We start from the raw sequence: 19804 nt of genomic DNA, 5'->3' as shown, positions 1-19804 counted from the left end.
AGCACAGCATGCTTCGTCATCTACACACAATAACGGATAATGCAGAAACCGCTAGAACCACCAACGTGTTCTCTCGCTCTCTGTCTCTCTGTCTCTCTCTCACACACACATACATGCATATATACATATATTTTTTTTTCTACTTGTTTTTCTTTTCTACTTGCTACTTTGTTCCATTCTATTATTTGTGGGCAAATAATAACATGGTTTTAATGTTTTATGAAACCGTGAGCTTTCTTGTTGCTTACATTGAGATCTCTCAGATCTAAGTGTTTTGGCATTGATCGGATAAAGAGCCCCATGGAGTAGCTTTGTTGTGTACACAATTGATTTGTTAGTTTATGAACCACTGTGGTCTGTCTGGATTGGCAGCAGGTAAAACTGAATCCAGGATGTTTCACCGAAACTGGAAATGTTGAACTTCTTTTGGAATAATAACAGCCCACACATACAAATGTTATCGTTCGCCACACTTTACCTGACTGAATCTTATTACAGGGGGAGACAAGGTTTTTGGAATGACATGAAAAGGGTAGTTTATCTTTGCACACCCTGTGCGTCTCGAACGGTTGCATCTGTTCCATTTAACATTGACGTCATTCGAGAGCGTGGAGCCCCGCGCCGCAGTCGGTCCTGAGATGAATGCACAATATTTAGTCCACCTGCTTCTCTCGCTCCACCTTGTGGACGCAGTCAGCCAGCACCTACCACTTGAACCGTTGGATTCCGATCCGTTTAGTGTTACTTGTGTGTGAGAGTGAGTGAGTGAGTGAGTGAGTGAGTGAGTGAGTGAGTGAGTGAGTGAGTGAGTGAGTGAGTGAGTGAGTGAGTGAGTGAGTGAGTGAGTGAGAGAGAGAGAGAGAGAGAGAGAGAGAGAGAGAGAGAGAGAGAGAGAGAGAGAGAGAGAGAGAGACATATTAGGCCTAATCTGGACAATAATTATTTCCCGGAAGAGGTAGAGCCTATAGTCTTTCCTATGTGTTTTAGCCTCTGCTAAGTGCTTTCTAATGAGCATAGAGTATGGAGGCTCTGTCATACAATGCTACTAAGACCTTGGATGACCTTGTGTGTGTCAGTGTGTGTCTCTGCGGGTTTGATCCTAAGCGTCTACTTTAGATTGTTTTAAGACGGGTCTTTCAGTGCTAACATACCGCCGCATGCTGACATAGGCCTACAGGTGTGACCGCGTTTGCACGCTGAAAAGAGCGTGTTGCTGGCCACTGCTGTGTTGAAGCTTTATTCGCATTTCAGGACCATGGACAGTTCCTTGCAGACACTTTTCCATTGGTCCACGGGGGGGCGCCAGTAGCACACCATAGGCACAATAGACATTGTATGATCGCTGCAGAGTTGGTGTGAGCGTGAGCAGCAGACAGTGTGAGGAGACTATGATGTGGAAACGTCAGCTCATGATAGTAAATAATTTACTGTATTCGCTTGTGTGCATGTTTTGATACAAGTAACCTATACCGTCTAATATCAGTCGTGCATGATGTGTTATAATCGATAGCCTATGTCCGCGTGGGAGCCTATAGCATAACTGCTTTTGTCTTGCTTCACAGATGCAGACCCTATATGTTCCAATTAGAATTGCGCATGAAATCCAAACCTTACGGTGGAGAGGGAGGGAGAGAGAGAGATCGAGGGGAGAGAGAGAGAGAGAGAGAGAGAGAGAGAGCGAGAGAGAGAGAGCGAGAGAGAGCGAGCGAGGCCGATGTGGATGAAGACTTGTGCAAATCATGAATGATGGTGTTCTTGTAACACTTGAATAGGCGGAACATGAGGGAACAACAGCATTTCAACCTTAACATCTGTCCGGTGGCCAAGCTGCAATCCATAATTCATGTTCGTGAACGTAAAGTTATTTCTGAGTTGAACATCGGATTTCAACGTTGGGTAGCCTAGCACGTCTTCGGGTAGCCTACCAACCGTGCACAGCCTAGACTACCGCTCTTCAACCGTCCCTCTTCTCCAGCATCGCGGCTCTGGTGGTGGACGGGTGTAGTCTGGTATATGGGTGTTGAACTGATGTCTCCGCCTGTTAGGAATCTAAAGTGCCCCTCGCCGGTGATGTGTCAGTGTAAGGTCATCTGCAGCAACCGGACTCTCTCCCTCATGTTCGGTTGCAAGGTAAGCTTAGAACAGGTTCGGTGTAACAGTTGTTGTAGCGACGCTATTACGTCGTCGGAGAGAGAACGCGAGGAGATGATGAGCCGACTTAAAAAGATGAATGAGATACCATAGTGCGCGCGCGTGTGTCGGTGTGTGTATTTGTGCGTAAGCATGTTCCTAGTTTGTGTTCAAAGTGCTATACAAGCCTAAACCATTCTGTTGACACAATTAAATTGCTGACTGGGCATTGTGATCATTTCCCCAAAGATAACCCACTTCCTTACATTTAGGTGACTGTTGTGTTTTCACTTTCCCCATTATGATTTCCATCGCCGATTATCTGGGGTTTTGAAATGTGACCACCTGCAATATGTGTTACATGTGTTCCCTGGTGTTCCAAGCCCGCGCGTGTGGATTATTCACGCCTCATAATACCGTACGGTATGTTCAGATCAACACCGTGGTCAAGCGTGGCTGCACGCCGACATTTAGATGTTTCATTTCCATAGGCCATTTACATGGAATATCGACCGGCATAGCCTATCTGAGCCAGCCATGCATGTTACGTAGATGGTACCGTTTGATTATCTTATAAAGACACGAACAACTCACATTATACTTCACAGTTGTGCTGGACAATGGGCGGGGTGTAAACCAGCGGGAGCATTGTTCTGCTTTACCATACAGCTGTGTGGTCATGAGTTTTGTGTTTTGATTCTCGACAAAAGAGATACAGATATAGCTTGTTGTTCTTGTAATCTGAGCGAGTTGTTTGTGACCTTGGGATAAATCGCTAAAGGCGTTCACTTTGATGACACCCATCATTCCATATAGGATGCTAATTGGTAGGGGCGATGTCTATTGTGAATCACTAGTGTAAGGAATGGTGCCACTGCTAATTAAATCACTCTCATGGAGACCAGACTGTGTCTATATTGACTGTATTTAATGCCACCAGCCTTGGTAGGCAAAAGGTCTTTTGGAGTGAGTTTGTTGAAAAGGTCTTTAGAACGTCTGTAGAACCAGTAGATTTGTCACCCAGTGGTGAGCTAGGCGTGTGTGTTTCCATTTGGGCAACCACAGCCTGTGTATATAAGTTAAAGGCCCAGTGCAGCTGATTTGATCTCAATATCAAATCATTTCTGGGTGACAAGTACCTTCCTGTTGTTTTTTTTCTCTTCAATTCAAATGGTCAAAATAAAGAGCAGTTTCTCAAGCAATAATTGTGCTCTAACTGTCTGAGTGAGGGGCCTAGTTGAATGAGCCTAATGGGAGGAATATGTAACCTGAAAACTAGCGTGGTGATGTCGCCAAGCAGGCCAAAACTCCACCCCACCAAAAGTATTTTCAAACAGCACTTACACTAAAATGGCGTCATCGTTTTCCTAATTTCACAGAGTTATTCCAACCTCGTAGTGTGGAAATATATATGTCAAACATAGGGGAAAAAATCTAGTTTTTGACTTCACTGGTCCTTTAATGCTGTCTATAATGCTTTCAAAGACACTTACTAATAAGATTGGGGTTGTCATATGGCCTTATCTGTAGGTTTGAGTGCCTCATCCACCCATCCACCCCCCTCCCATTTTCAGGTGTTTCCGGCCTGACAGCTTGCTCTGTCTCCTTCCACATGGCATGGAATGGGTCTTCAGCCTGTTTTCCTCCCAGTCTGTTAGCTGTATCTAGCCAACCATTTCTTCTGTGACTCTGCCAAATGGCCATGCTGTGTCCACTAGCAAGGTGCCTAGGACTCCCTCCTTGATCTGGCCACAGTGCTGTGTGAAAGTGGGTTTCTCTCTGGCCCACTGATTGACGGGGCTGTCTCTGACGTGTACACATCCTTGGGTTCCCCCATGAGACCCAGGAAGCACCTGCACTTCGCCTCCTCTCACCTCCCTTCAGCACCAGACACTACTGCCCACCTTCCCTCCCACCCTCAACACCATCCTGGTCCACACCCACACTCAAACAGACTCCACTCCAAAGCCACTACAAATAGCAATATGTCCCCTCCTCCCCTTCTACTCAGATCACCATGTGAACATGAGGCACTGGTGAGAATTGTTGGAGCGTACCAATCATTTGAAGTGTATTGAAAATCAAAATGGAAGTACTGACATGCACTTATACAAAAGGGGAGACCGTTGACCAGCACTTGGTTTCAGTCTTAGCATGATTTATTGTTCTTCCTGTTTCACATGCTGGAAATAGATCCATTTCCTGCTTATTTCCTGGGTACTACTGGACCAGGCTATTGTTCCACTGTGTGTGTTATTTCTCTACACTGTTCCAATAATAATAATAATATATCCCATTTAGCACTGTCAACTCCTAAGGTGATCTCCACATATGGTGGCTCAACTCCTAAGGTGATCTCCACGGTGGTGATGTCCTGAATGAACCTCCGTGACGCACGTTCACCTCTCCACCTAGCAGTCATGATAGTGCTAGTCACTCCACTGTCATTGAAACCCCTGGTTTTCATGTGGAAGAGAAGCGATTGAGGATGTTCTGCCGTGCACTTTGCTGCCGTTTAGTACTCCTATTAGCAGTATGTGTAAATATTTGACTTCCTGAAATGAAGTCAGCGGAGCTTGTAAGAGATGTTTGTTTTTGCTAGAGACCCATCATCAAAACTTGAAAGCTGTGTTTAGTGTGACCTGGTTTGAGTTGCTGTTCTGGTTGAGGGGGATGGGGGAGGTCTTTGAGGATAGCAGTTCAAGTTGGGGCTAACTCTCCTAGTCGTGAATGGTTAAAGACTGTTCCGACCCAACGTGGGGATCAATGCTCAGCACACCCAGGGAATTTACTTATGAGCTCTCTACCGGTCAATGGACTGTACTCTCTACCGGTCAATGGGCTGTACTCTCTACCGGTCAATGGGCTGTACTCTCTACCGGTCAATGGGCTGTACTCTCTACCGGTCAATGGGCTGTACTCTCTACCGGAAAACACTGGTCTGTACTCTCTACCGGTCAATGGGCTGTACTCTCTACCGGTCAATGGGCTGTACTCTCTACCGGTCAATGGGCTGTACTCTACCGGTCAATGGGCTGTACTCTCTACCGGAACACTGGTCTGTACTCTCTACCGGTCAATGGGCTGTACTCTCTACCGGTCAATGGGCTGTACTCTCTACCGGTCAATGGGCTGTACTCTCTACCGGTCAATGGGCTGTACTCTCTACCGGTCAATGGGCTGTACTCTCTACCGGAACACTGGTCTGTACTCTCTACCGGTCAATGGGCTGTACTCTCTACCGGTCAATGGGCTGTACTCTCTACCGGTCAATGGGCTGTACTCTCTACCGGTCAATGGGCTGTACTCTCTACCGGAAAACACTGGTCTGTACTCTATACCGGTCAATGGGCTTTACTCAATCTACCGGTCAATGGGCTGTACTCTCTACCGGTCAATGGGCTGTACTCTCTCCCGGAAAACACTGGTCTGTACACTCTACCGGTCAATGGGCTGTACTCTCTCACCGGTCAATGGGCTGTACTCTCTACCGGTCAATGGGCTGTACACTCTCTACCGGTCAATGGGCTGTACTCTCTCACCGGAAAACACTGGTCTGTACTCTCTCACCGGTCAATGGACTGTACTCTCTACCGGTCAATGGGCTGTACTCTCTACCGGTCAATGGGCTGTACTCTCTACCGGTCAATGGGCTGTACTCTCTACCGGAACACTGGTCTGTACTCTCTACCGGTCAATGGGCTGTACTCTCTACCGGTCAATGGGCTGTACTCTCTACCGGTCAATGGGCTGTACTCTCTACCGGAACACTGGTCTGTACTCTCTACCGGTCAATGGGCTGTACTCTCTACCGGAACACTGGGCTGTACTCTCTACCGGAACACTGGGCTGTACTCTCTACCGGTCAATGGGCTGTACTCTCTACCGGAACACTGGTCTGTACTCTCTACCGGAACACTGGGCTGTACTCTCTACCGGTCAATGGGCTGTACTCTCTACCGGAACACTGGTCTGTACTCTCTCTGTACTCTCTACCGGTCCGGAACACTGGTCTGTACTCTCTACCGGAACACTGGGCTGTACTCTCTACCGGAACACTGGGCTGTACTCACTGGGCTGTACCGGAACACTGGGCTGTACTCTCTACCGGGAACACTGGGCTGTACTCTCTACCGGAACACTGGTCTGTACTCTCTACCGGAACACTGGTCTGTACTCTCTACCGGAACACTGGGCTGTACTCTCTACCGGAACACTGGGCTGTACTCTCTACCAGAACACTGGGCTGTACTCTACCGGAACACTGGGCTGTACTCTCTACCGGAACACTGGGCTGTACTCTCTACCGGAACACTGGGCTGTACTCTCTACCGGAACACTGGGCTGTACTCTCTACCGGGAACACTGGGCTGTACTCTCTACCGGAACACTGGGCTGTACTCTCTATCGGAACACTGGGCTGTACTCTCTACCGGGAACACTGGGCTGTACTCTCTACCGGAACACTGGGCTGTACTCTCTACCGGGAACACTGGGCTGTACTCTCTACCGGAACACTGGGTTGTACTCTCTACCGGAACACTGGGCTGTACTCTCTACCGGAACACTGGGCTGTACTCTCTACCGGAACACTGGGCTGTACTCTCTCCGGAACACTGGGCTGTAACACTGGGCTGTACTCTCTACCGGAACACTGGGCTGTACTCTCTACCGGGAACACTGGGCTGTACTCTCTACCGGAACACTGGGCTACTCACAGGAACCCAAGGACCCACTGTCACTCACTGCCAACAAGCCAATAACACAATCAATAAGCCTGTAATACTCCTCACCTGCCTGCCCCCACAAAGACTCAGATGGCCATGAGTCATATGAGTCAGATCCTGCAGTTCTCTGTAGGAATGTAAATCGGTGTTGTCTTGTAAGTGTTCAGCTTATTCAGAGTGTTCTATTCTGGGGGTATGCACTTCAGACGGCGAGCTGGCTTAGTAGTTTCACTAACACACTTTCCCCTAGATCAAGCTGACCCATTTATTCTGCCGCTTGTGTTGTCTTCTGTTGGATTCAGTACTGGACCTCTTCCACTCTGAATGATCTACTGTCATGCTCTGGAGCTGGGAATGGGCTGGCGTATTCAGCAGAGTAACTGTATAATAGTAAAGAGAGGATATTGAATTGACTATCTTCCCTCTTCCTCCTCTCTCCTCTTCTCTCCTTCCCTCTTTCCCCCTCTCTTCTGTTCTCTCCTTCCCTCTCTTTCCCCCTTCTTTTCTGTTCTCTCCTTCCCTCTCTTTCCCCCCTCTCTTCTGTTCTCTCCTTCCCTCTCTTTCCCCCTCTCTTCGGTTCTCTCCTTCCCTCTCTTTCCCCACTCTCCTCTCTTCTGTTCTCTCCTTCCTTCCCTTACCCACTCTCCACTCTTCTGTTCTCTCCTTCCCTCTCTTTCCCCTCTCTCCACTCTTCTGTTCTCTCCTTCCCTCTCTTTCCCCTCTCTCCACTCTTCTGTTCTCTCCTTCCTTCTCTTAACCCACTCTCCACTCTTCTGTTCTCTCCTTCCCTCTCTTTCCCCACTCTCCACTCTTCTGTTTTCTCCTTCCCTCTCTTTCCCCTCTCTCCACTCTTCTGTTCTCTCCTTCCCTCTCTTTCCCCCCTCTCTTCTGTTCTCTCCTTCCCTCTCTTTCCCCTCTCTCCACTCTTCTGTTCTCTCTTTCCTTCTCTTTCCCCTCTCTCCACTCTTCTGTTCTCTCCTTCCCTCTCTCTCCCCTCTCTCCACTCTTCTGTTCTCTCCTTCCCTCTCTTTCCCCCTCTCTTCTGTTCTCTCCTACCCGTTCTCTTTCCCCCCCCCTCTTTTTCTGTTCTCTCCTTCCCTCTCTTTCCCCTCTCTCTTCTGTTCTCTCCTTCCCTCTCTTTCCCCCTCTCTTCTGTTCTCTCCTTCCCTCTCCCCCACTCTCCTCTCTTCTGTTATAATAATAATAATAATAATAATATATCCCATTTAGCAGACTTCTGCTTTTGTCCAAAGCGACTTACAAGTCGGCTGGGGCCACTACTTTTACATATGGGTGGCCCCCTCGGGAATCTCTTCTGTTCCCACGACGCTTGGCGTTGCAAGCGCCATGCTCTACCGACTGAGCCACACCCTCTCCCCCAGGGAAGGAGAGAACAGAAGAGAGGGGGAAAGAGAGGGAAGGAGAGAGAACCACTCTTCTTTCTCTTCTCTTTCCCTCTCTTTCCCCCTCTCTTCTGTTCTCTCCCTTCCCTCTCTTTCCCTCTCTGGAGACTGGGGAAAGAGAGGGAGGGAGAGAACCTTCTTCTGTTCTCTTAAGAGAAGGAAGGAGAAAACTGGAGAGTGGGTTCTCTCCTTCCCTCTCTTTCCCCTGGAGAGAGGGAAAGAGAGGAAGGAAAAACTCTCCTGTTCTCTCCTTCCTTCTCTTAACCCACTCTCCACTCTTCTGTTTTCTCCTTCCTTCTCTTAACCCTCTCTCCACTCTTCTGTTCTCTCCTTCCCTCTCTTTCCCCTTCCTTCTCTCCACTCTCCACTCTTCTGTTTTCTCCTTCCCTCTCTTTCCCTCCTCTCTCCCCCACTCTTCGGTTCTCTCCTTCCCTCTCTTTCCCCCTCTCTTCTGTTCTCTCCTTCCTTCTCTTAACCCACTCTCCACTCTTCTGTTTTCTCCTTCCTTCTCTTAACCCACTCTCCACTCTTCTGTTCTCTCCTTCCCTCTCTTTCCCCACTCTCCACTCTTCTGTTTTCTCCTTCCCTCTCTTTCCCCTCTCTCCACTCTTCTGTTCTCTCCTTCCCTCTCTTTCCCTCTCTCTTCTGTTCTCTCCTTCCCTCTCTTTCCCCCCTCTCTTCTGTTCTCTCCTTCCCTCTCTTTCCCCCCACTCTTCTGTTCTCTCTTTCCTTCTCTTTCCCCACTCTCCTCTCTTCTGTTCTCTCCTTCCTTCTCTTAACCCACTCTTCTCTCCTTCACACCCCCCCCCACTCTTCTCTCCATCCCTCTCTCCCTGGTCTTTTCTATCATTCCCGCTGGCTGGCTTGGCGTTACTCTTGCACAAGCCCATTACTGTGTAGACTTGCTGGGTTGAATCCCAGCCAATGAGTGGACAACTGAAACTAGAGATGCCAAAATGTCAGTGGAACAAATGGAGTGAAGCCCTGAACTTAATGTGAAGCCACATACACTAGAACATATGGTTCACATTCTCTTAATAAGCCCAAATGATTCCAAATGTCTTTTTTGTCTTGATGTTTTGTCTGTGTAATCTCTTTATGGAGATGACCGATAGTGATTGAACTGAGAGCTGCTGTGTCGTGTGCAGGCTGTCTCAGCCTGCCCAGCAGCTGTCCTGGATATGCTGTCCCTTAAGACCACACATGAGAGATTTAATTGATTGAATTATCTTCCAATGTCTTAAGTTAAGAGTAAGCATTCATTGGTGTACAATTACTTTAAATCTAACTAGCAGTGCATGTGACTGTAACTGTCATGACACAAGGCGAGACCCAGATACAGACACAGGAGGCAGATGGTTGGAGTCTTACCATGTTTATTAATCCAAAAGGGGTAGGCGAGAGAATGGTCGTGGACAGACAAAAAGGTCAAAACCAGATCAGAGTCCAGGAGGTACAGAGTGGCAGAGAGGCTTGTGGTCAAGGCAGGCACAGAGTCCAGAAACAGGCAAGGGTCAAAACCTGGAGGACCAGAACAAGGAGAATCGCAAAAAGCAGGAGAACGGGAAAGACGCTGGTCGACTGGGAAAAACATACAGGATGAACTGGCACAGAAGAGACAGGAAACACAGGGATAAATACACTGGGGGGGGAATCAGCGACACCTGGAGGGAGTGGAGGAAATCACAAGGACAGGTGAAACAGATCAGTGTCTGACAGTAACATACGTTGTCACGTCCAAAGTAGATATATTTTCTACCTCCACTCTTCTCTTTGTCTCTGTTAGTATGTGGTTTGGATGAGTCTTGAAACACATTGTCATCACCTCTCTCCTCCACCCCTCCCACCTTTGTCCTTGTTCTTTCTTTCCCCCTCTATCTTGACCCTCTCCCATTTCTCATCATCCCTCTCTCAAAACCCCGTCCTCCCTCTTTCTCATTTCTCCTCTTCCCTCTCTCAAACCCCCTCCTCTTCCCCCTCTTTCTCATTTCTCCTCTTCCCTCTCTCAAACCCCCTCCTCTTCCCCCTCTTTCTCATTTCACCTCATCCCTCTCTCAAACCCCCGCCCCCCTCTTTCTCATTTCTCATTTATCCTATTCCCTCTCTCAAACCCCCACTCTTTTTCATTTCTCCCCTTCCCTCTCAAACCCCCTCCTCCTCTCTTTCTCGTTTCTCCTCTTCCCTCTCAAACTCCCTCCCCCTCTCTTTCTCGTTTCTCCTCTTCCCTCTCTTAAACCCCCTCCCCCTCTCTTTCTAATTTATCCTTTTCCCTCTCTCAAACCCCCTCTCTCCTCTTCCCTCTCTCAAACCCCCTCCCCCTCTCTTTCTCATTTCTCATTTCTCCTCTTCCCTCTTCCCTCTCTCAAACCCCCTCCCCCTCTCTTTCTCATTTCTCCCTTCCCTCTCTCAAACCCCCTCCCCCTCTCTTTCTCATTTCTCCTCTTCCCTCTCTCAAACCCCCTCCCCCTCTCTTTCTCATTTCTCCTCTTCCCTCTCTCAAACCCCCTCTCTTTCTCATTTCTCCCCTTCCCTCTCAAACCCCCCCCTCTCTTTCTCATTTCTCCCCTTCCCTCTCAAACCCCCTCCCCCTCTCTTTCTAATTTCTCCTCTTCCCTCTCTCAAATCCCCTCCCCCTCTCTTTCTCATATCTCCTCTTCCCTCTCTCAAACCCCCTCCCCCTCTCTTTCTAATTTCTCCTCTTCCCTCTCTCAAATCCCCTCCCCCTCTCTTTCTCATATCTCCTCTTCCCTCTATGAAACTCTCTCCCCCTTATGCCCCTACCCATCTCTGCCCAACTCTCTTCCTCTCATCTCTCTCCCACTCTCTCTCCCTGTGTGTTTTGTGGTCTTGCTGTCTCAGTGTAATGTGATCCAGCAGCAGTGCTGACTGCCCCCTGCTCTGGCACGGCAACGCACTCTCTGCTCTGCTCTGGTTGCTAGGCAGCTGATCTGAGACCAGTCCTCTCCTCAGTGCACCTCCCTCGCCGGCCCGTCTGGCTGCTTCCAAAAAGAGCAGAGGGGATGGTAGCACCGTGACACCAATCCTAATGCCACACTCAATCTCAGGCCACCAGGCAGGCAGGAGACACCCAGTTAACCCCTCGAATCTTCTAGGTTTTGAGAGGATAGTTAGAGGCTCATCTGATGACAGTACGGCAGACTGTAGTGTAAGTGTACACAGCCAGGGAGTTGGGCTAGTCGGGTTAGCTGTGGACTGGTGCACAAACATAAACAATAACACTTAGGTTGCTCCAGCAAATGTGCTTTATGATGCCTTCTTGGGCTGTGTTTGTGTTAAAACATTGCATGCACTTTTGCAGCTCTCTGTGTCACTACCTGAGTGTAGGCCACAGTGTGTGGCTAGCGCAGTGGGCTAGTTGTTGGAAGGTTGCCCAGGTGTTGGAGATCAGTAGGGTAGGAGCTATGGTTATTGGTTAGTAACAGAGTGTTATCTTGCTGGGTAGGTAGGTGCTGCTGTGGTGTTGCTCCATTTGGTGGTGGAAGAGAATGGTCTTAGACTTACTTCATAGTGGCCCCATTTAGGGCCCCATATAGGGCCCCATTTTCTGTCCAAAAACAGCCTTCCGATGCACTTGTGGGTTTGCTATAACAGTTTTTGTTATTTTTGTGCATAAATGGAACCACGTTGGAGCCACCCGGCCTCCTTTAGGGGACGGAGTTAAAAATCACATTGCTCAGGCCCTTTCTTGGTTGGTGCATTAAACGTGTAACAACCACAGAAGCACGGAAAGTTGACATGGATATGAGTTGCATTTTGCTGAGATGTAGGCTCTGTTTTGTCCCATAGGCACAGTGTCTGCATTGAAATGATAACTGTTGTTAACACGATCTACCCCTGATATGTGATGCCTAATAGCATTAACCCCCCTCTCTCTCCTTCTCTCTCTTCCTCCCCTACGTCTCTCTCTCCTTCTCTCTCTTCCTCCCCCACGTCTCTCTCTTCCTACCCCACGTCTCTCTCTCCTTCTCTCTCTTCCTCCCCCACATCTCTCTCTTCCTCCCCCACGTCTCTCTCTCCTTCTCTCTCTTCCTCCCCCACGTCTCTCTCTTCCTCCCCCACATCTCTCTCTTCCTCCCCCACGTCTCTCTCTCCTTCTCTCTCTTCCTCCCCCACATCTCTCTTCCTCCCCCACGTCGCTCTCTCCTTCTCTCTCTTCCTCCCCCACGTCTCTCTCTTCCTCCCCCACATCTCTCTCTTCCTCCCCCACGTCTCTCTCTCCTTCTCTCTCTTCCTCCCCCACGTCTCTCTTCCTCCCCCACGTCTCTCTCCTCCCCCACATCTCTCTCTTCCTCCCCCACGTCTCTCTCTTCCTCCCCCCCACATCTCTCTTCCTCCCCCACGTCTCTCTCTCCTTCTCTCTCTCTCCCCCACGTCTCTTCCTCCCCCACGTCTCTCTCTCCTCTCTCTCTTCCTCCCCCACGTCTCTCTTCCTTCCTCTTTCCTCCCCCACATCTCTCTTCCTCCCCCACGTCTCTCTCTCCTTCTCTCTCTTCCTCCCCCACGTCTCTCTTCCTACCCCACGTATCTTTCTCCTTCTCTCTCGTCCTCCCCCACGTCTCTCTCTCCTTCTCTCTCTTCCTCCCCCACGTCTCTCTTCCTCCCCACGTATCTTTCTCCTTCTCTCTCATCCTCCCCCCACGTCTCTCTCTCCTTCTCTCTCTTCCTCCCCCACGTCTCTCTTCCTCCCCCACGTCTCTCTTCCTCCCCCCCACGTCTCTCTCTTCCTCCCCCTCCCCCACGTCTTTCTCTTCCTCCCCCACGTCTCTCTCTCCTTCTCTCTCTTCCTCCCCCACATCTCTCTTCCTACCCCACGTATCTTTCTCCTTCTCTCTCGTCCTCCCCCACGTCTCTCTCTCCTTCTCTCTCTTCCTCCCCCACGTCTCTCTTCCTACCCCACGTATCTTTCTCCTTCTCTCTCATCCTCTTTCTATCTCTCTGTAGAAGTACCGGTACCAGGATGAGGAGACGCCCCCCTTGGAGCACAGTCCAGCCCATCTGGGTCAAGGGAAAAGTGCTGAAATGCTTCACATGAGTGACAAGAACCTCGCCGCCATGGAGGCAATGCATGGCTACACGCCGCACACACACATCTCCCCTATCAAGGTAGGACGCACACACATTTTTATAACTACACACCACACACACACATCTCCCCTTTAAAGAAGGACACACAGACAATCACAAGTCGAACACATCCCCCAATGCATGGTACCACCCACACACAGACACGGCTGTCACACTGGGCGCACATACAAGGTGTTACTTACAAAAATAGCCCACATCTCGCCCAGCAGGATCAACTAACTGTGTGTCATACAACAACACATCCATGTCGGACAGTTTGACTCTCTGCTCTGGGAGAGATGTAGCCCGTCGATCCACCCTACTTGCTTACAGCTCCACTAGGGCTGCGAGAGATGGCTCAGGAGAACATACCTGTCTTAATCTACACCGGAAGTCCGTCCGACCCTAGTGCATCTGTAAGCAAGCTGGTCGGATCTGTGGCTAGAGAGAGATTGTGAGCGTTAAAGCTCAGAGACAAGGAGAATATAGAGGCTACAGTAAAGCTCGTGGGCATGCAGCCAAAGGACACTACTGACATGAGTACAAGCGTGAACGCAGTCACCTTACAGTACATTAATACTACAGCACATTATGGGTGATTCTACAGAAGTGGGGCAAATTGAAGTCCCACCCCCCCAAAAAAACGATTTAAATAAACAGTTAGGTCTCCAAACTTAAGACATTTATTTACATCATGATATGTTCTAATTCAATCCAAGGCAATAACAAACATATTGTTTAATTAATATTGTACAAAATCATTGTACCTGTTAAACTCTGAGCGATTTTTTTGGACCGGGTCTGGTGATTTTTGGGTGGTACCCCCCCCCCCCATCCGTTTTTTGGTTAAAAAAAATTGAAAGTGACATATCATTCGAAAGCTAGAGTACTGGTCTTTTTGGAAATCGAACTCAAATCTTACTGCTGCCGTTGTCATAAATTCCCCTCCCCCACCACCCCTCCCCATAAAGCTCAGAAATCATGCGCTATGGTCATCTTCCACTCTGAATGATCTACTGTATCTACCATGGATAGGTAGACTGACGCTTTTCGACCTCATATGTATGTCATTCCTGTAAGACACGTTGCACAAGCAATGTTCCCGTGGGAATCTGCGCATGTTTAGAGCACCACAATAAGGCTTTCAACGTGGCACCGTCATAGGATGCCACCTTTCCAACAGGTCAGTTTGTCAAATTTTTGCCCTGCTAGAACTAGCCTGGTCAACTGTAAGTGCTGTTATTGTGAAGGGGAAAACGTCTAGGAGAAACAACGGCTCAGCCGCGAGGTGGTAGGCCACGTAAGCTCACAGAATGTGACCGCCAAGTGCTGAAGTACGTAGCGCGTAAAGATGCTCTGTCCTCGGTTGTAACACTCACAATCGAGTTCCAAACTGCCTCTGGAAACAACATCAGCACAAGAACAGTTAGACGGGAGCTTGGGTTTCCACGGCCGAGCAGCCGCACACAAGCCTAAGATCACCATGCGTAATGCCAAGTGTCAGCTGGAGTGGTGTAAAGCTCGCCGCCATTGGACTCTGGAGCAGTGGAAACACAAACTCTGGAGTGATGAATCACGCTTCACCATCTGGCAGTCCAATGGATGAATCTGGGTTTGGCTAATACCAGGAGAACGCTACCTGCACCAATGCATAGTGCCCACTGTAAAGTTTGGTGAAGGAGGAATAATGGTCTTGGGCAGTTTTTCATGGTTCGGGCTCGGCCACTTAGTTCCAGTGAGGTGAAATCTTAATGCTACAGCACACAATAACATTCTAGATTAGTCTGTGCTTTCAACTTTGTGGCAACAGTTTGGGGAATGTCCTTTCCTGTTTCAGCATCACAATGCCCCCGTGCACAAAGCGAGGTCCCTACAAACGGATTTGTTTGTCGAGATTGGTGTGGAAGAACTTGACTAGCCTGCACAGAGCCCTGACCTCAACCCCATCGAGCACCTTTGGGATGAATTGGAACTTCTGAAAATTGTCTGAAAAGGTATATTTATAATAATAACAACCCTCCTTTTTTACTTGATCTTATTGTTATGATTAAAATTATTATTATGATCATCATTATAATAATAAGTGATGTCGTTATTATTAGTAGGCTTTGTATAGTATCCTTGGTATAACTACCATCGAGCTGTAGGCCTAAGAGCGCATCCTGTTTAGTCTTAATACCATACCTTACTTAGGCCTATATTTCATTATATAGGCTACTGTATCAATCGATCATTCATTCGTTCATGCCATCACACAGCATACGAGTCATTCATGATGTGAAATGTAACCAAGCATTGTAGTTGTAAAATAAAATTACAAAGTGACCAGTGAATAATTAGCATAAACAATAAATAGGCCGAAACTGTTCCATTTCGGGAATTGCATTCGCGAGTGATGTTTTCAGTCATTGCTTTAATGAAGGTTTTACAACAACAAAAAAACATTAAAAAGTTACAACAGACTCTCTGCTACACTGTGTTGTTTACATTGTTCAAAATGGTCAGAGAGATTATTATTGTCATCTAACAGCACCTGAGCAACCACAACGTGGACAGCGTGATAAATACTGTTGATGTTCTGTGGTGGTCGTCGCTGCTGCAGCAGAGAGAGAGAGAGACTTTCACAGTAAGAAGTTCACTACCTAACATCTACAATATCAATAAATATTTTAAGTACAGTTTTAGGACAAAAAAAATATGTGTTTGCTGGGATGTACATCAGTCCAATTGAAAGATACTCAGCCTATGTTAGCTATAAGAATTCTTTAGAGTCGAAAACAAGTCAAAGTTGTCCATAATGAAGCAGTCACAATGGAAACAATTGACATCATAGAGATACAGTGCTTTGCGAAAGTATTCGGCCCCCTTGAACTTTGCGACCTTTTGCCACATTTCAGGCTTCAAACATAAAGATATAAAACTGTATTTTTTGTGAAGAATCAACAACAAGTGGGACACAATCATGAAGTGGAACGACATTTATTGGATATTTCAAACTTTTTTAACAAATCAAAAACTGAAAAATTGGGCGTGCAAAATTATTCAGCCCCCTTAAGTTAATACTTTGTAGCGCCACCTTTTGCTGCGATTACAGCTGTAAGTCGCTTGGGGTATGTCTCTATCAGTTTTGCACATCGAGAGACTGAAATTATTTCCCATTCCTCCTTGCAAAACAGCTCGAGCTCAGTGAGGTTGGATGGAGAGCATTTGTGAACAGCAGTTTTCAGTTCTTTCCACAGATTCTCGATTGGATTCAGGTCTGGACTTTGACTTGGCCATTCTAACACCTGGATATGAGCAAGGCACTTAACACGAATCGCTCCTGTATGTCGCTCTGGATAAGAGCTTCTGCTAAATGACTCAAATTGAAATGTGCTGTACTGTACTTGAGTTTACTCTACTTGAGTTTCTTACAATTGAAGAAAGGACCCCTGGTCTATTGCCTTGACCTTGTCATGGTTTCAACTCACTGCGTCTGGATCTGGATCTTGGGGCCAATGTCCTGGTATTAATCTTGGTCTTGGCTCCAAATCATAGGCAACCCAATTTGAAGAAGACAAAGCTCTCTGATCATTGGCTGATCACTCACAACCCATAGGAATCCAACACCCAGTTAACTACATTCAAATGGTGGAAGCCCTCAATGGCAATAGCTATACTTAAAGGAGCTGTACCCATACAGAGTCCTCTATTTATGATTGACACTTGACACCGAAACGCCTGTTATTTTTGCCAAAATAATGATAGGTGTTTAAACATCTGACAACATAATTGATTAGATGCATAAGTCATTCAATCAATCAACAGGTTTCAGATTCATACAGTCAACACTGAACATTTTACAAAGAACAATAGAGAGGATGTTTATCTTAATTCAATTGTAAGGTTTAGAAAATCAGGTTAAAAGTCATGTTTTTACTATTTTGTTCATTTGGTATGCAAATACAATTTATTAAATGAATCTGTAATAGGTTCATTACTGTTCACTACTGTGCATTATTCTCTCTTTATTGCAACTTTGTCACAGTTTCAGTGGTTTCACAGTTTCAGTTTCACACATTTAGTGGGGTGGTAAGCAATTCAGGTGAAATGTCAAATATGCAACACAAAATATGTGTGTGTGTATTATATGACATATGTTGGAAGACTTGTGCTGGACGTTTGGGAGGAATAGGTCATAAATAACTTCGAACACCCAATGTGCACCACTTCTGTTCAATGACCCATATGCACAGACACGAGCACACACATGTATACACACCCAGATGATATGTTCGTCGTCGAAGGGATGCCAGGCACCTTCCTCTCTGATCTATACAGAATCGTCTATTTCTATCACTCGACATCCTTTTCCTGTCCTTCTCTCCCTCGGTGCGTTCTCTCTCGGGAAACAAGCATTCACATCCGTCTATGCTTCTGTGACCGACGTTCACAGTGTGCCTGTGTGCCTCAGTCAATCTGTGTGCTGGATTTCTTTTTGTGTACTCTGACGTGACGTGACGTGATATGTGATATAATATAATCCGCCTTTTCCTGGATTTATTTGTGATCCAGTAGGCAGGAGGGGAGAGTCAAGGACCGTGAAAAAAAACGATCGTAAACCGTATCGAAGTTGCTTGAGAGAAAGATCATTGGGACTTCACTGAGAATGTCTACGATGTCACATTTGGACCTTTGCGATATGACGTTAGCGAAACATCATCAGCTCAGTTGAATTGTCCTACACTCCCTGTCCACAGGGCTTAAGGGGACTTGATTTCTCTTCTTTCTTTCTTTTTTTCTTTCTTTTTTTTACTTGTCTGTATATGCTTCTCGTATCAAACGCCCCTCCGGGGGACTGTCTGGTTAGTATAGATTTAGGCTGGATTAGATTATCACTGATTCAGGTTGTGGTCTTGCCGATAATACGCCACCTGCATTTGTGTTGTTGGGACAAATCAAATCCAATAACCTTTGATTGGTCCCGTACACATATTTTGTAGATGTTATTGCGGGGTTATAGGGAAACGCTTATGTTTCTAGCTCCGACAGTGCAGGGTCTACCTAACAATAGAAAACGATACACGCCAATCGCATCAAGAAAAATAAAAGAAAGGTATGAAGAAAGGTATAAATATTAGAACAAGCAATGTCAGAGTGAGGAATATAAATACATATGTATATGATGGTGTACAGTATGTAGACATTATGGGAGTATATGAATAGAAACGGTGTGTACAGCAGTAGTTAAAGTGCATTCAGAAAGTATTCAGACCCCGTCCCTTTTTCCACATTTTGTTACTTTACAGCCTTATTCTAAAATTGATTGAGTACATTTTTCCCCTCATCAATCTACACACAACACCCCAAAAATGACAAAGCGAAAAGTAGTTTTTTAGAATTCCTTGCAAAAGTATTACAAATAAAAAGTTTTCAGACCCTTTGCTATGAGACTCAGTATTGAGCTCAGGTGCATCCTGTTTCCATTGCTCACCCGTGAGATGTTTCTACAACTTGGAGTCCACCTGTGGCAAATTCAATTGATTGGAAATGATTTGGAAAGGCACACACCTGTCTATATAAGGTCCCTCATTGACAGTGCATGTCAGAGCAAAAACCAAGCCATGAGGTCGAAGGAATTGTCCGTAGAGCTCCGAGACAGGATTGTGTCGAGGCACAGAACTGGTGAAGGGTACCATAAAATGTCTGCAGCATTGAAGGTCCCCAAGAACACAGTGGCCTTCATCATTCTTAAATGGAAGAAGTTTGGAACCACCAAGACTCTTCTTAGAGCTGGCCGCCCAGCCAAACTGAGCAATCGGGGGTGGAGGGCCTTGGTCAAAGAGGTGACCAAGAACCTGATGATCACTCTGACAGAGCTCCAGAGTTCCTCTGTGGCGATGGGAGACCTTCCAGAAGGAAAACCATCTCTGCAGCACTCCACCAATCAGGTCTTTATGGTAGAGTGGCCAGACGGAAGCCACTCCTCAGTAAAAGGCACATGACAGCCCACTTGGAGTTTGCCAAAAGGCACTTAAAGGACTCTCAGACCATGAGCAACAAGGTTCTCTGGTCTGATGAAACCAAGATTGAACTCTTTGGCCTGAATGCCAAGCGTCATGTCTGGAGGAAACCTGGCACCATCCCTGGTGAAGCATGGTGGTGGCAGCATCATGCTGTAGGAATGTTTTTCAGCGGCAGGGACTGGGAGACTAGTCGGGATTGAGGGAAAGATAAATGGAGAAAAGTAAAGAGAGATTCTTGATGAAAACCTGTTCCAGAGCACCTAGAACCTCAGACGTGGGTGAAGGTTCACCTTCCAACAGGACAACGACCCTAAGAAAACAGCCAAGACAATGCAGGATTGGCTTCGGGACAAGTCTCTGAATGTCCTTGAGTGGCCTAGTCAGAGCCCGGACTTGAACCCGATCGAGTATCTTTGGAGAGACCTGAAAATAGCTTTGCAACAATGCTCTCCAT

At 47.2% G+C, this 19804-nt stretch overlaps 1 protein-coding gene across 3 annotated transcripts in view; it reads left to right on the top strand.

The window, feature by feature from the left end:
• LOC135550375 (disks large homolog 4-like) overlaps positions 1-19804 on the top strand; it is a 93341-nt gene that overhangs the window by 29599 nt on the left and 43938 nt on the right. For 2 of the 3 annotated variants that reach the window (XM_064981102.1, XM_064981101.1), the window contains exons 1-2: positions 1728-2130; positions 13223-13384. In XM_064981102.1, the coding sequence (XP_064837174.1) occupies positions 2014-2130; positions 13223-13384 (279 nt within the window). In that variant the 5' untranslated portion in view covers positions 1728-2013. Of the gene's footprint in view, positions 1-1727; positions 2131-13222; positions 13385-19804 lie in introns of those variants that run through there. The other variant, XM_064981103.1, reaches the window with a different exon arrangement.

Source organism: Oncorhynchus masou, chromosome 12 (genome assembly GCF_036934945.1).
Source record: "Oncorhynchus masou masou isolate Uvic2021 chromosome 12, UVic_Omas_1.1, whole genome shotgun sequence".
Taxonomy (NCBI): Eukaryota; Metazoa; Chordata; class Actinopteri; order Salmoniformes; family Salmonidae; genus Oncorhynchus; species Oncorhynchus masou.
This window is presented reverse-complemented; position numbering and strand designations above follow the sequence as displayed.